At 37.9% G+C, this 15,170-nt stretch overlaps 1 protein-coding gene across 1 annotated transcript in view; it reads left to right on the top strand.

The window, feature by feature from the left end:
• Positions 1–15,170, top strand: part of RIT2 (Ras like without CAAX 2) — a 176,468-nt gene that overhangs the window by 82,151 nt on the left and 79,147 nt on the right. Inside the window, exon 4 of the mRNA XM_058043736.1 lies at positions 7,117–7,308. Within this exon, the coding sequence (XP_057899719.1) occupies positions 7,117–7,308 (192 nt within the window). The remainder of the gene's footprint in view (positions 1–7,116; positions 7,309–15,170) is intronic.

The following is a 15,170-nucleotide window of genomic DNA, read 5'->3' as shown; positions in this document are numbered from 1 at the left end:
TCTCTTTTTCCATGTAACTCCTTTTGTTGTTGTTGTTGTTGTTGTTGTTGTTGTCATTTGCGAAGGGTGGCTGGAAATAAGAGGGAGGCAAGAAGAAAGTGTGAAGTGCTGTTGATAATGATTCTGTGCTTCCTTTTTTTCTGCTGCGTCATTGCTGGGAACCTGTAGCTGGTGCAGGCAGGGCTCCTGCAAGCAAAAGCAGCAGGCTGGGAACTTTGGCTTCTGTGGTGGAAAAAGTGTACCTTTATTATCTCATAATGTCACCCAACCCATGCTGAGGAGCAACATTTCCCACTGCTGAGCATTGTGAAGGGAAAAATCCTCTATTGGCTTTAGGCATTAGATGCTACATTCTCTTGATCTTTTCACTCCACTGGAAATGAAACAGCCTTGCAGAAGCTAAATGAAAAGTCTAAAATGGAGAGGAGGAGTAGCCTTATCATTCAAATGCATGAAGGATATGACTGGGCAGGGCCTGGCAGAAATTGTGGACATCAGAGGCAGGGCTCTCCATTTGGTCTCTGTCAAGGCAGTGAGAGAGGCACAAAAGGAAAGCACCCCTGGCATCTTAAACACTTCCCTGAGGATGAGTAGAGTTACTCTCTGGAGTCAGTCATATCTCTGTAATGACTATAGAGAGAGGGAGTTAAAAATTAAATAAAGAGATGATTCTAAATTTGGAATACCTGACTACCTCTTCAGGAGGCAGAAACCACACTTAATAAAGCCTTTTGCATCTAGATTAATACTGGTATTATGATGTTTATATTATACAATATCCAGCCAACATCTTACCTGGATATTTTCTTATTTGAAATGTAACTGCTGCAGGTTTCTTGCGGCTTGATATTGCAGGTAAGTTTTTAAAGAAATATTTGTTTTTCCCTTCCTCTGCTCACAAAAAAACACACTAAAAAAGTTCATGAAAACCAGATAATTATCACAGCACTTCTCACCAGTGTACTTTCATTAGGTAAATCTATTTCAAGAGGTAAAAGAAAAGCACACTTTATGACAAGCAGTGCCAGGTGGATGATATGTAATCCTGACAAAGTCAACTGTGGTGCTTATGTGAGTAGGAGAACTTAGTTACAGAGAGATATGGAAGATTTGCATTTTGGCTTTAAAAAAGATTTGCTGTTAAAAAGTAATATTGTACCATAATGGCAGAAATATTTCTGGAGACCGCAGAAATTTTCAACTTACTTTTAATAGGAAAATTCTGAGTGAACAATGAAGTTTCACATATTTTTTATTGTTTTAGATTTTTCTTCTCTCAGTATTTGAAGATTTTTCCCCTTATCCTCTCTCCTTTTTTTTTTTTTTTTTTTTTTGCCATAGATGAATAATATCCTGCCTGTTTGCAAGAATATATCCCACCCCTCAAGTGTTCACTATAAATATGAAAAAAAATCCAGTTTATAATAAGAATGACCCCTGTGGTAATCAGGGAGACAGTTTTGATTAAGAACATCTGTTAGCATATTCCTGGTTCTAAAGTCAAGCAGAACACAAGACAAGAAGATATAGAAAGTGACATTCTTCAAACTGTGAGGCTGGCCTCCCTGGGGAGGCTCTGACCTCTTCCAGGGACACAAGCCAAGATCATAAAAAAAACCAGAACAGACATCAAGATGTGTGGAGTGTGTGTGTAGTTTGAAAAACATGACACCTTTGCTTCGGAGGTGCCGCATCTCTAAATTTCTAAGCACCACACTTCTGAGGAGTGTGGGGAAGGACTGCACTTGCAAGCTGTGTTTACTGCTCAAACACATCACCACACAATGAAAAAGAGGGGCAGGAATGGTGACCCTCTGCTCATTGCCTTGTCCATTTTTTTTGTTGCTGTTGCTCTTCTTTTATCCTTTTTGGGGCTGGCAAGGCCATCTCTTAGCTATGGGCAAGATGGGGATCTGGGAGAAATGGCTTCACTTTGGAGTTCTGCTGGTGTAAAGTGGTGATGTGGGAGATGCTGCCTCTAAACAACTTCTGTTCTGAGCTTCATAAAAGCTTTTCTAACCCAGCACTCATTCTCCAGCATTGTTCAGGAGGAAATACTTAGGAAACAGCAAAGAAATAAACTGGCTTTGCTGACCTTTATTTTACATCATTCTAGACTCTTTTACTCAGCAAGGCAGGGCTGTCCTGAGCTGAACATGACACCCAGACTAATGTTTGGTAATAACACATAGACCAACCCTTCCTAAAGGTCTGGGATCTAAGTGTAGTGTGACTTTACTGCTCAATCACTTTGCTTCCTCTTCTAGATACATTGAGATACTGTTCTTATTTGGAAAAGATTCTGATTTCTAATGAAAAAAAACCCCAACATATAAGTTCTATTTCCATGATAACAGTATGAATTTTAAAATTAATAAAAAATACTGCTTTCCGTGAAAAAATTTCTCTTGCTCATTGTGAAATGTGAGATAAAAGAGTATCAATCAAGATGAAGGAGAGAAAACAGAGGTTAGGCATATTCTTTTTGTTAAGTTTTTTCTTAAAAGCCGCTGGAAAAAGCAAGACTATGCAGGACAACAAAATGTGGAAATAGGAGCACTCTCCCAAGTGTAGGTATGGAAGTATTTCTTCAGTGTGAATGGATTGGATTATGAAAGACAAAGTGTTGGTAGAATTGAGGCCTTTGAAAGATTAAAAGGCCATGAAATAGGTTTTTACAGGTACACTGGCAATTGCACATAGGTCAGGAGAAATGTGGGGCTGCTGCTGGAACAAGTGAGTGTCCTCATGATGAGGAAAAATGTACAAATACACTCAAGGCTTCCTCTTTCCCCATCTTCAAAAACAAGCTCTGCTCAGGAAAGTTAGAAGAAGAGAGATTAGAGGGAGATAAATAAGGGAGAAGGGAAGCAAGGTGGGTGCAGGCATGGATCCATGCTTGGATAAGACCTATCCAAGCACGTTGAGGAAGCTGCGCAACATCATTGTGAGGCTGTTCTGACACCTATGAAAAATCATGTCAGATGCCTGATCACTGAAGAAAGGCAAATGTGACATCTCTCTAGGAGCAACCTAACCATCAAGAGACTTTTCTGTCAGCATTCTTCAACAACAGGTAGAAATATATAGTCTTAAGAGGATTAGTGGATTTATTTTTTTTTTTTTTCTGCATTCAATTATACTGGAAAAAGAAAAGGAAAAAGTTATGCTCCTTTCTTTCAACTTTTAGAAAAATTTGTTTTGTTTCTGCCCAAACTTGATGCTTGTTCTCAAGTATCACATCTAAGAAGAATGATGATTTGGTTTCAAAAGAGTTTTTACCACACTTTTCAGTTAAGCCTTAGTCATAATACACAGGAGAGTATTCAAGATTGATGTCAAGCTGCAAAGTGCTGTAAGCATGACAAATCTTCACTTTAATTTTCAGAATTGATTTCCTTTTGAGGGGGTGTGATTTCCTTCTGTCTTTTCCCCTTGGCATTTACTGACTTGGGAATGTTTTGTATTTTCCCTTTATTGAGTAGAAATTTGTATCCAGTACTATTCCTGACTGATTTTTAAGAGGTCCTTTTTACAGCAGGAAAAAATTAAAGAAGATTTTCGTGTGACAGGTGCACAGCCTATTTTATAAGGGATAAAATATAATAATAAAACTACTTAAAAATCTGTAAAACCTTGGGTTTTGTCTCTACATCTGAACATTCAAAAAACCCGGGTCAACTTGAGTTTCAGTTCTGTTTGCAGTAGATAAACATGAAAAAAGTGGAATCTGAAGTAAGACTTGAACTTAAAAATTAACAAAAAGATGTAATTTCTTCTTAGTCCTTTGTCTTTTTTGTATAATATGCATACAGATTTGCAAAGATTTTAGTGTATTTATTGGTAAATAAATTTATTCTTTCTCTTAGTATATATAATTATGTTGAGGTTCCTAGTGAAAAGGTAAAAAGAAAAAACAACTTCTTTTGAAATCAAAAAACAGGCTTATTTATGTTTGATCTTGGAGTCCTTGACTTTGTACTGAGCAATCGTGCCAAGGGAAAAAAACTGAGAAATGAATGTCAACATCAAAAAATTGCAATGGAAATTACTAGCTGAGTTTACAACAGAAAGCCAATTCTATGTCCTCAATCCAGTTTGCACAGAATATTTAATGCCTCTGAAAACGGATCATTTCAAAAATGACACTAAAGTATTTTGCCTGTTTAGTCTAATTTATCAGTGGTAATAATGTGTCATAATAAAAATTTGCATTGGTCAATTCATTCCTATCCTGAAAGTTTTAACTATGCCCTGGCATGAACCAGAATGTGTAGGTAGATGATTCTGACTCAAAAGTGTCAGTCCTAAAAGCTGAGAACTTTGTCCCTTTGGAATGATTCAGTGTGTGAAATTAGGAACCCAGGGCCTCCTGCCAGTCAGGGAAAGCCATTAAGCATCCCTGGGGAGTGATTCTGGGAGTACTCCTGCTCCAGAACATCACTTACTGTGAGTAACTTAAACAGGGATGCGTGACCTAATTCCTTCTTGGTTTGCCATAAATGGCTATAAATGAGTGTACAAAGCTCTGAGCACTTCCTAGAGGTGGATCACCTCACTTAAACAGAGCTCATTCTTTGTAAAAGGTTGTGCAGGGCTGTCATGCAGTGGTACAGTAGTTGATTTATGGAATTTCTAACTCAAGGAGACAGGTCATCTGGCCTGGGCGTTGGGTCCCATGTGAAAACATGTACTTTTAGCTATCAGCTCCACTCAGTTGTACAAACCCTCTAAAAATAAATATTAGTTGCAAAAAATAGCTAATCAGATAACTAATGGTATAACTATTTTACAGCATTAAAAGCAGCCTGTAATCCGTTAATGGCATTGAATTGTTTAGCAGCTTTTACAAGGACAGCTTAGACAGTGGACAACAGCTGCACAGCCAGCTAAATTCAGAAGCCTAATCCACAAATTTAACTTCTCTGAAGGGTTCCATTGTCTCCTCAGCCTGAAGGAATCTGGACTAGTTCTGTTCTTCCTATAAAGGAGACTACCCTCCTAAAAATGGTATAGAAGAGTTCTAAGGTGTAGCTATGATATTTTATGAAAAATCCTTTCCTTAGGATTTTTTCTCCTGAGAAGCTGAGAGGCCTCAGGAATAAAATCTAAACAATGATTATCTGCTGCTGTGGAACGCAATGGGTGCATCTGTGATTGGTCTGATGTGGTTGTTTGTAATTAATGGCCAATCACCATCAGCTGGCTCAGACTCTGTCTGAGACACAAACCTTTGTTATTCATTCCTTCTTCTTCTATTCTTTTTAGTATAGTTTTAATATAATATATATCATAAAATCATAAATCAAGCCTTCTGAAACATGGAGTCACATCTTCGTCTCTTCCTCGGAGCCCGGTGAATACTGTCACACCAAGGCACTGATGCAAAGAGGAGAAAATCAGGGTCGCATGGGATGGGGGCTGCAGTGAGATCTTTGTTCTGGTGTGAAAGCCTGGGGTCTGAGGGCAGATAATGGATTTAATGACTGTGTTTAATTATTAGCACTCCCTTCTCTCAACATGGAGGCTTTGAATGTTATGCATAGTTTTTTATTGCATCTTTTATTAATCTAGTAGCTATCTAATGTAGATGTCTGGAAGAGACCTGGGAACAGAGACACAGCTCTGTTCAATGTCTTGTCCAAACCATAGAGTGTGGAATCCTTTCTGTTTGATATCTTCAGTGCTCAGCTGCCCCAGTGCTTGCATATCCACTTTCCAGAGGATAGGGTACGTTATGACCTGGCCTACTCTGGCTTGTAGCTTTGTAGTTAATAAACTCTCCTGGTGTGCTATGGGGTGATAATTCAGAGATTTTCAAATTCTGAGTAATTCTCAAAGCAGAATCCTACCCTTAAATTGCCTATTAGTCTGCCATTTTGAAGCTTAGTTGGATGAACTTATTCCTGCAGCAGGTGAAATGTTTTGGATGATATATAAAGCCCTTGGGTAAAAGATACATCATAAATAAATGATAATGATCAACATGAAAGTCTATTCACAGCAAGTATTGTCAACCAACATGAGCAAGTATTGAGAGCGATTTAAGGTTGAGACTTTTAAAAGAGCATAAGAAATCCATTTCCCTTCAATTTTCAGCAAAGGCTGAGGATATATATATGTAAACTAAGCTGTCTTAAAAAATCCTAAATTCTCAATAGAGTAAAAAATACAGGATTTTATGCTGCATGCTGCTGCTCATAGAAATGGTCCAATGTTGATATGTGCATTCCTTTTTTATCAGACCTTCCTGCATCTTAATATCTCTGGAGAACTGATTCTGTCAGGAGGATTCTGATCCTGACCGACTGTTGCCATGGTATTGGGTTATTCTGGGCTGTGATCAAGAAAAACAAACAAACTTGAGAAAGATACTGGCTTTAAAACATATTCTCAAGCCACAGTGCCTAAGATGAGTTTTTGAAAACTAAATCTTGAATTTTGTACAATGTGGCAGTAATTAAAAGCTTCTGAAAAAAAAACATACCAGTAACAAGAAGCACTGCTGTGACAATAAACATAACATGATAAAAATGCAGGAGGAGGAAATAGGGCCAATTCTTACACTGTTTAAAATTGTTCATTCTCATTTAATGACATTACCGCACACTGAAATGAAACCTCCGTCTTTTCTGAGACCCTTTAAAAAAGTAGAACTTTTTACAGATCGGATCCCTGTTGTCTTTTTGATGTTACTGAGCTTTTGAATTGAGTGCATAATAAGGAATTTGTACCTGTTTCCAATTCCTAGGTAGTAATATAGTTTCTTCTACACCCGTTAATATTCATTCTGTGGCAAGTCACCTATTTGCACTGGGAGCGCTGAAGAAGTTTCTGATAATACATGAAATAGTATTTTCTGTATGCAGGCACTTGCAAGTTCATATTTTTAGAGGACAGAGCTCCTTTGATGGTAAAAGAAGAGAAAAAGTCCTGAGAGAAATCATTATTATTGAGGTTGATGAACCCGGAAGGATGCACAAATTCCAGCTAGGAGTGTTTACAAGGGTAATACAACAATGTGAATTCATGTAGGGAAGTTTTCTGCAAGTTTGTAATTTACAGATGGATAATTTTCTTTGCCAAATTACTGAGCGTGTTCTTCCTGCTCTGCAGGCAGAATTCACAGCCATGAGGGACCAGTACATGCGAGGTGGAGAAGGCTTCATTATCTGCTATTCCATCACAGACCGCCAATCCTTTCAGGAGGCAGCTGAGTTTAAGGAGCTCATTTATCGTGTCCGGCACACCTACGACATCCCCGTGGTGCTGGTGGGAAACAAAATAGACCTGGAGGAGTTCAGACAGGTAAGAGGCTTCTCTGCTGGTTCTGGCTTGGCTTTGCTTGGCTGCCTCAGGGGTTTCTGCAGCATATGTTGTGCAGGGCTGCTGAGAATTATCAGTGCAAGGAGAGGTTTAATCAAAGAACAACAAATTTGTAAGGAATTAAAGTCTTTGTGGTGCCTTTCATTCATATGTCGGGGAACTTGAAGCAGCCTTGGCAAATCACATCTAAAATTTCTGGTTTCACTCGAAAAAACTTTGAATACTGTTGTCAAAAGATTTATATATGCTAATGAATATAAATATATACAAATATGTTGAATATATATATAAAACATAGAAAGAGCCTCTGTGGAAAAATACCTTTGGTTTCTTTGACATTGCCACCCATTAAACGAAGCTTTGTTTTTTTCCCCAAACATGCTAGATTTGATTAAATGCTTTTCAACCTCAGACTGAAAAAAAAAAAAGGTAAAAAAAGAAATATATGAGAGACTACATTTGCCTGAAGATCCAGTGACTATGCTATCAGAGTGTTCAGGTAAAAAGGGGACATTCAAGACTTGAATTCACTTTGATTCTTTTACAAGATTTCAGCTACCACCACCTAAAGAGCAACAGAATTTTTTCAACTACAAGGTCCATGACTGTGGCTCTCTCAATGTCTTTGATAATCTTTGCTCACTTTTTTCCTTTTGCTTCCTCTTTATTGTTTCTTCTTTCTTTCTACTTCTTCTTTATTGTTTGTGCTGGTGAGCTAGACAGAGATCACATTAGAATGTCTTGGTGTACTGAACAGAAAATATCTATGACTAGAACTGCTTTAAAATATCTGACTTCTGTGCAGGCATATATAACACTTAAATAAAATGGTGTTCTTTTGGTTCATTAGCATCTGTGCTCACCAATCCTATCTACTCTTTTCCACTTATACTGTCACTCTTCTCCCCATTTTGTTGTCTTCTTATTGTACCTGAAGAAAATCCAAGACAGCAGTGAGCTTGAAATTAGTCTCAAAGATCTGATTATGTACATTTAAAACGTCACATGTGTTTTCCAGATCATTGGCTTCCTCCCCAGATCAGGCTGTGACAAAACCCTGGTGGTGACAATCCAGCTGCAGTTTAACAGGGGCTACAAACACTGGTGCCAGAACAGAAGGGGAGAGATGAGGGTTTGGGGAAGGATGTGGGTTCAGTTGTTTTGCTGAGAGAACTGGACATTCACTTGATCCCAAAGCAGGATATAATTGATTACCTACAGCTACCCCTAGATGAGGTTTCAGCAGTGGTCTATTTCCTAATTGGTACAAAGACTCTTTCACCAGTCTTTGGCACGATCTCTTTCTGGTCTCAAATTTTGTTGAACTTTTATATTTTAATCCCTGTCAACATATATAAAAATATATGCCTGGTTTAAATACCTTTACATGCTCCTTTGTGATCTTGTCTGGTCTCACAAACAGGAAAATTACTGCTCATGAATGTCTGGATTGGATTTCACCTGCAGCATTTTAGCTAAAGGGGTATGAGGGGGCTTTTGGGAATTATATTATAAACTAAGCCATGGGATGTGATAAACACACTCAATAGTGTTCTATGAAGTCACCACTGATGATCCTGCCTGAATATGTGAACAAGGAAAATTCAAATTGTGCCCCTAAATTTTTAAAAGTTTTCAATGAAACAGAATTTAGGCCTTCAGAATGTTTTCCTCCGCAAGCCTTCTACTAATGCCAACACATTTGGCAGTGTCAGAAGGGTTTTCTCAAGTACTGCAATCCAGACAGTGACCCTTAAGTCAAAGACTAGTAAGGTAGTGTAAAGTAGATCTCCTCCTTTAAATAAAGACTTTGAATACAACTATGTGTCCATTAGCAAGTATTATGAACAAACAGTAGAGAAAAACAACTTTTTATGGAGTCCATATTTTGGGACATTGTTTTTAAATTTTTACTATCTCTACTCCATGGCTGTTGTCTGCATATTTAGTTGGTGCTGAGGTGTATAAGTCGTGCTCCTAGAATTTATCTTCACTTTAATTTCATCCATTTTAGATTTCACTCCACAGTTCAAAGCAAATCCTTGTTAAGTGTGGGTGAAGAGCAGATACTGCTCTGAGAACCTTCCTGACCTAAACTGAAGCTCTGAGAACCTTCCTGACCTAAACTGCGTGGGATGACACTTCTGTGCCCGGCTTTAGGCACATATTAATGCTTTCCAGTGTTTCATTATTTCAGAACTGGGACATGAGGCTGTGCTCTATGTTTAACAAACACTGAAATAAGTTTTATCTGTGCTCCCTGGTAAGGTTAAGCAATATCTAAGGAACTGGACGAGCTCTGGGGAGGCAGATTGAAAGGGTTCTCTTCAAGGTCGTGCACTGTGGTTACAGCTTCATTAAAAGCATTTGGATGGTGGAGAGTGACAGCCAGCTAACTCTGGAGTGACAGGCAGCAATGAGCTGGTGATGTAGAGCATTAACATATCAATGAACAAACAGGGAGGTACACAAGCACATCAAATTCAAAGAGCTGAAAAATAGTAGGTGTCAGAATGCAATCAGCCAGGTTAGAATTTGACCAGGGCACCAGGGCTAATATTGTTGCTTTGTTTAATGACATTTTTCTTCTATGATTTTCATTAAAACAACTGTAATGTTATTAATGTTATTTCAGGACATAACACTAAGTTCAACATTCGTGAGCAACATTTGCATTTAATGACAATTCTGCAACAATTAGATGGTCTGTAGTGGCTTGGCCAGACAGAGCTGTTGTCTGAAATGTGAATCCCCACACTGCGCAGTTAATGATGTATGCTGCTTTCTTCAAATCTATCAACAGGACTACTAGAAAAAAAAATTATTCTGCAATTAAAATTGCAATTTAAGAGAAACACTGCTGAAAGCCAAAACCCAATGAGTTTATTATTTTTAAATTATATTTTCACTTTATGATGGCTTCAGTGAAATTATAGTTTTTATCTGTGCTTGTGATTTCTAACGTTCTAAGAAATGGCTTTTTCTGTGCTCCTTCTTAAAGCAAGTTTTAGTTATATTAACCAGCCTAAAGAATAAACACTTTCAATTTTCTCTGAACAAGATGGGAAAAATTGGGCAAAAACTGGATAGGAAGGAGAGTAAATCATTATCTTGATGTTTATGTGGTGACAAGGCGTCCTCCATCCCCCTCCGAACAGGCATGAATTGCTTAGGCATTCACAGAATCATGGAATAGTTTGTATTGGAAGGGATTTCAAAGCTCATGTCATCCCAACCCCTCTACCATGGCTGAGAGCACCTTTCACCAGGCCAGGTTGGTCCAAGTCTCATCCAGCCTGGTCTGGAACATTTATCCATGTCCATTCCCTGATTTTTCAGCCATTGCTTGAAGAAACGCTTAATTATTACATGCATTCTATTCCATAGCTAATAAATACAGAAAAATACAGAACTAAATTATTAGGTAACATTTTCATTTCAGTGTTTTCAAACAACAAAGTCATTAGATCAGTAAATGTATGCTTGCATGTCTTTAATTATCATCAGGTTTTCAGAAACATGTAGGACCAGCTGTTCAAAAATGCTGATACTTTCACTTTGGGTAATGATGATACTTTCACCTTGTCTCTTTACTCCAGATGAACACCTGATTCACACTGTTTAAAACATGTGTAACAGATAAATATCTAATTAGAATGTATTCATCTTTAAAAAATACGTTGAAGCAATTCAAGCCCATGCCATACTAATGTTAAATTGCAGCTTTATATAAAAAAATTAATAGGTAGGACTTGTGGCATTACTGAAATGTTGTTTAGAAAATATGCAAAAATGTTAACCTACTAATCACTCCAAAATATTAATTATATTGAGAAATTTAGAGGGGAACTAACTACTCCAGCTCCTTTTAATAATGTGCTGTAAGTCTGAGCTGAAAAACATTATTTCTATAAGCTGTTTTGAACTTTTAATGTAGATGTTAAAACCCCTGTGGAAATTCTATCCATGAAGAAATATCACAGCCTTCATGGAGCAGTTTTTCCTATATTTGTTTTTTTTTTGACCCCAGAGGAATTGGCTGTGGGCTCAGTTGAGTCCATGGATAATATGCTGATGTCCATTTCCTCCGAAGTTAGGAGGGCAGCTCATGTTTCTGCCAGCTCCTGCCCTCTCTGGGAAGCCTGTCATCAAAGCTGTTAGTTTTTCCAGTATGGTTTTTCTCCTGAAAAGAATTATGCAGTTGTTTACCTTTCCACCCATAAGTTGTCTTACTGGTTTCAAGCAAAAATCTGAGAGCAACAGTGCCTTTGAAAGCATTTCCCTCTGCAACCCCCTCCTTCAGTAGGAAATAAAAAATCAACATGAGATCTGCCTTTTCCATCCAGAAGTGTAGCGGTGGAACAAGGGGAGTGTGTTCAAAGTTAAAAAGAGTAGGTTTAGATCAGATGTTAGGGGGAAATTCTTCCCTGTGAGGGTGGTGAGGTCCTGGCACAGGTTGTCCCATCCTTGGGAGTATTTAGGGCCAGGCTGGACATGGCTTGGAGCACCCTGGAGCACTGGAAGGTGTCCCTGCCCAATGGGAAATGGGAAAATGGGGGTCTTTAAGGTCCCCTCCAACCCAAACCATTCTGTGGTTCTGTGGCTCTGTGATTTAACATAGAGCAATGTATTACTCGGAGTGCAAATGTATTACAGAGCTTTCATTGTAATTTTTTCCCCTGAAGTTTTATTATACCCAGAAAATAATTTTCAAACCAGGATTACAGTGAGTTTTTGTGATCAGAACCAGCTGAATATTCTCACTTCAATGAGATTTTACTCTGTGTTTTGCTCAAGACAGGGCGACCTATTAGCAGACAATGTGAATGTCAACTTTTAGGTTTTCATTTTGACAGTTGCTCTATTTTTACGCTTCTCAAACCTTGAAATATCATTTGAGTCTGAGACAGACAAAAGTTTTTGTTTTGTTTTGTTTTGTTTTGCTTTGCTTTGCTTTGCTTTTGTTTAGCTTTATTTTCTTAAAAACTTGTTTTGGTTTGGTTTCTTCTGCGTGACTAACTTTTTGGTATATATATCAAAAAATTGTCAGTTTGTACCTTCTGGTGCCTGGTTGAGACACTGAAAATACTTCAAGAATATGATATTATATTTTCTTTTTTTATTATTATTCAGTGCATGACTATGAAGCACTGTTTACTAGATGCTCCCTTACTCATATTATGAATCATGAATCTGTAGTATTACGAATTTCTTACCTTAGCATCAGGCTGAATTCTCTTTCTTTTAGGATTAAAACTCCTTTGAAATTTGTAACTGTACTTCAACACCAGCAGTTCCACTTTCTCTTGAAAACATTAAATGTAAGGTGGGTAGAAGTATCTGTACTGAAGAAAGATTCTTGTTTCCCATTATTCTGACCAATGTCCTACACCAAGAATGAATGGTTTCAATTTTCCTTCTGAACTTGAACTGCAAGTCAAGGAAAATGCATTTTTTGCTGCTTATTAACAATGAATAGTATACATTTGTGTTAATTACAGACATTGTAAATTGTGAGATTAAATGATTTGGCTAGACTCTCTATAAAATTCATGCAGAAAACCAGGATTTATCACATATCATAGAAGTGTCCCATAAAATGAGATGTATCTGCCTGGGAAGAAGTCTGTCTTGCTGCTGAAAGAAGAGGGAGGCTCAGACAGCCATCTTCTTTGCCTTTTTGTGGTGGTGTTTCAGTGAGATGAAAACTTATAAAATTCTTTCTGACACATTTTCAGTTTAGAATCCAAACCTACTGATTCATTCTGTTATTGCTGCTGCTAACTACAGACTGTACTTCTGAACCATGCCCTCATTTTTTCTTTGATTTTTGAATAAACAAAATCCTAGACAACAACTACAAAACCATAATGGAAGTTTAGTAGGAAAAATCCTGAGGTGAATGTCCCTGGAGGGATTTCAAACCTCTGTGGATGTGGCACTTGGGACATGGGGCAGCAGTGGCCTTGGCAGGGCTGGGGGAATGGTTGGATCAATGGCCTTAGAGGGCTTTTCCAGCCTCAGTGATTCTAGGGATCTCTTTTTTTGAATTTTTTATTGCATTTTTAATTCATTCTTTCATCCATTTTTATTCCATTTGATTGTTCATTTCCCATGGATATTCATGTAGTTCCATTTTCCATCAGTGTCTGATGAAAATCAATTGCATTTGTAAGGAGCTGCCGTCATCAGTTACATGCACTTGCCTACATCTTTCCTTCTCACATGATATCACATCATATTCTTTGTTTGAGCTTCAAAGTCTGTACAATATAAGCAATTTTTTCTGTTTTGATGGAGCTATGACAGTTGTCTGAATATTTGGAATTAAAACTACCGAAGTTGTCATGGTGTTTTATAATCCTAGAAAACTGTCAGACCTTTGAATAATCACTTTCTTGCAGTATCAAAATGCCTATCTGGAATCTGTAAAGTTCTTCTACGACTCTAACTTCTATTTACTTTTAATTGGTTTTGATTTTTCAGCATTTCTTTTACGCTGGTCATTGTCCTAAGTAGTCTTTCTCATACAGATTTTAAAAAAGAATCTTTATAGCATTTTTCTTTCTGAGAAAGAGAGAAAGAGAGAGAAAGAAAGAAAGAAAGAAAGAAAGAAAGAAAGAAAGAAAGAAAGAAAGAAAGAAAGAAAGAAAGAAAGAAAGAAAGAAAGAAAGAAAGAAAGAAAGAAAGAAAGAAAGAAAGAAAGAAAGAAAGAAAGAAAGAAAGAAAGAAAGAAAGAAAGAAAGAAAGAAAGAAAGAAAGAAAGAAAGAGAAAGAGAAAAAGAAAAATAAGAAAAAGAGAAAAAGAATATGTGGTTTTTCACGTCAATGCAGTTGTAGCAGAAAATTTGGCAGCTGTAATCTTTTGTAAGGAAATTCTATCATTATCAAGAGTCCTTAGCAAATATTAATTTGTACAGAGTTTACCTACCTCCTGTCATTACAATGCTTTCATGTTTCCACAACCTCCCACAAACCACAGCTTCACATTACCCAGGCTGCAGTAAATGCCATCAGACACACAGACAATTGTAATGAAACTGTTGGCTCATTTCTCAATTTATAATTGTGTTAACCTCTAGTGAACCACTCAGTAAGTCCTGTAATTCCTTCACCATGGAGCAGAAGACATTTGAAGGGGACTAAGATGCAGATAACAAGCTGCTCTGTAGGAGAAGAAACAACAGCAAAACAATAGCTGCACTGCAGATAATAAAATGTTTATAATGCAAAACCTGGATATTCAGAGATAAAACCAAAGACAGCTAATTGCTTGCAGGTGAAGCAGGACAAAGCAGGATGTGTAGCCAGAGGTACACACAGGGGAAGGTGTTGCAAGGTCACTTCACTGCTAGGGATATTAAACAGCAGCACAATTTATATTGTTTTGAAAGTATCACAATACTTCTTATCTCTACCTGCTTTGACTTCACCATCCACCTCAGAGATTTTTGTTCTCCCCATGTGCTGAATCCTGACTTGGCATGACCACGTGTGACTCCAGTGAGCACCCTGGGGGAGAGGTGTGAAGGTACAGGGAGCCTCTCCCACCTCCTGCCTTACTGACAGAGGCTGCCCCTCAAGGTGAACTTGGGCTGGGATTTGTCTGCTTGTCCTACAAATTAACCAGATTGACTCTTGTGAAGGTTTTCATGTGTATTCATGCCAGCAGGACCTTTCTTTGTAACTAAAGCAAGCAAATCGTGTTATAAAACCTCCACACAAAACTCCTGCGGGGCTGGAGGAGGGTTGGGCTTCATTGCAAGAAAATTCAGAATGCTGCAGCTTTCCTTAGAATCCCTCAGAGGGAAAGATGTTTGTTACACAGTGACCACACAGAGAAG

The sequence above is a fragment of the Melospiza georgiana genome, chromosome Z, assembly GCF_028018845.1.
Source record: "Melospiza georgiana isolate bMelGeo1 chromosome Z, bMelGeo1.pri, whole genome shotgun sequence".
Taxonomy (NCBI): domain Eukaryota; kingdom Metazoa; phylum Chordata; class Aves; order Passeriformes; family Passerellidae; genus Melospiza; species Melospiza georgiana.
The sequence above is the reverse complement of the archived record's forward strand: the minus strand, read 5'-3'. Positions and strand labels throughout refer to the sequence as shown.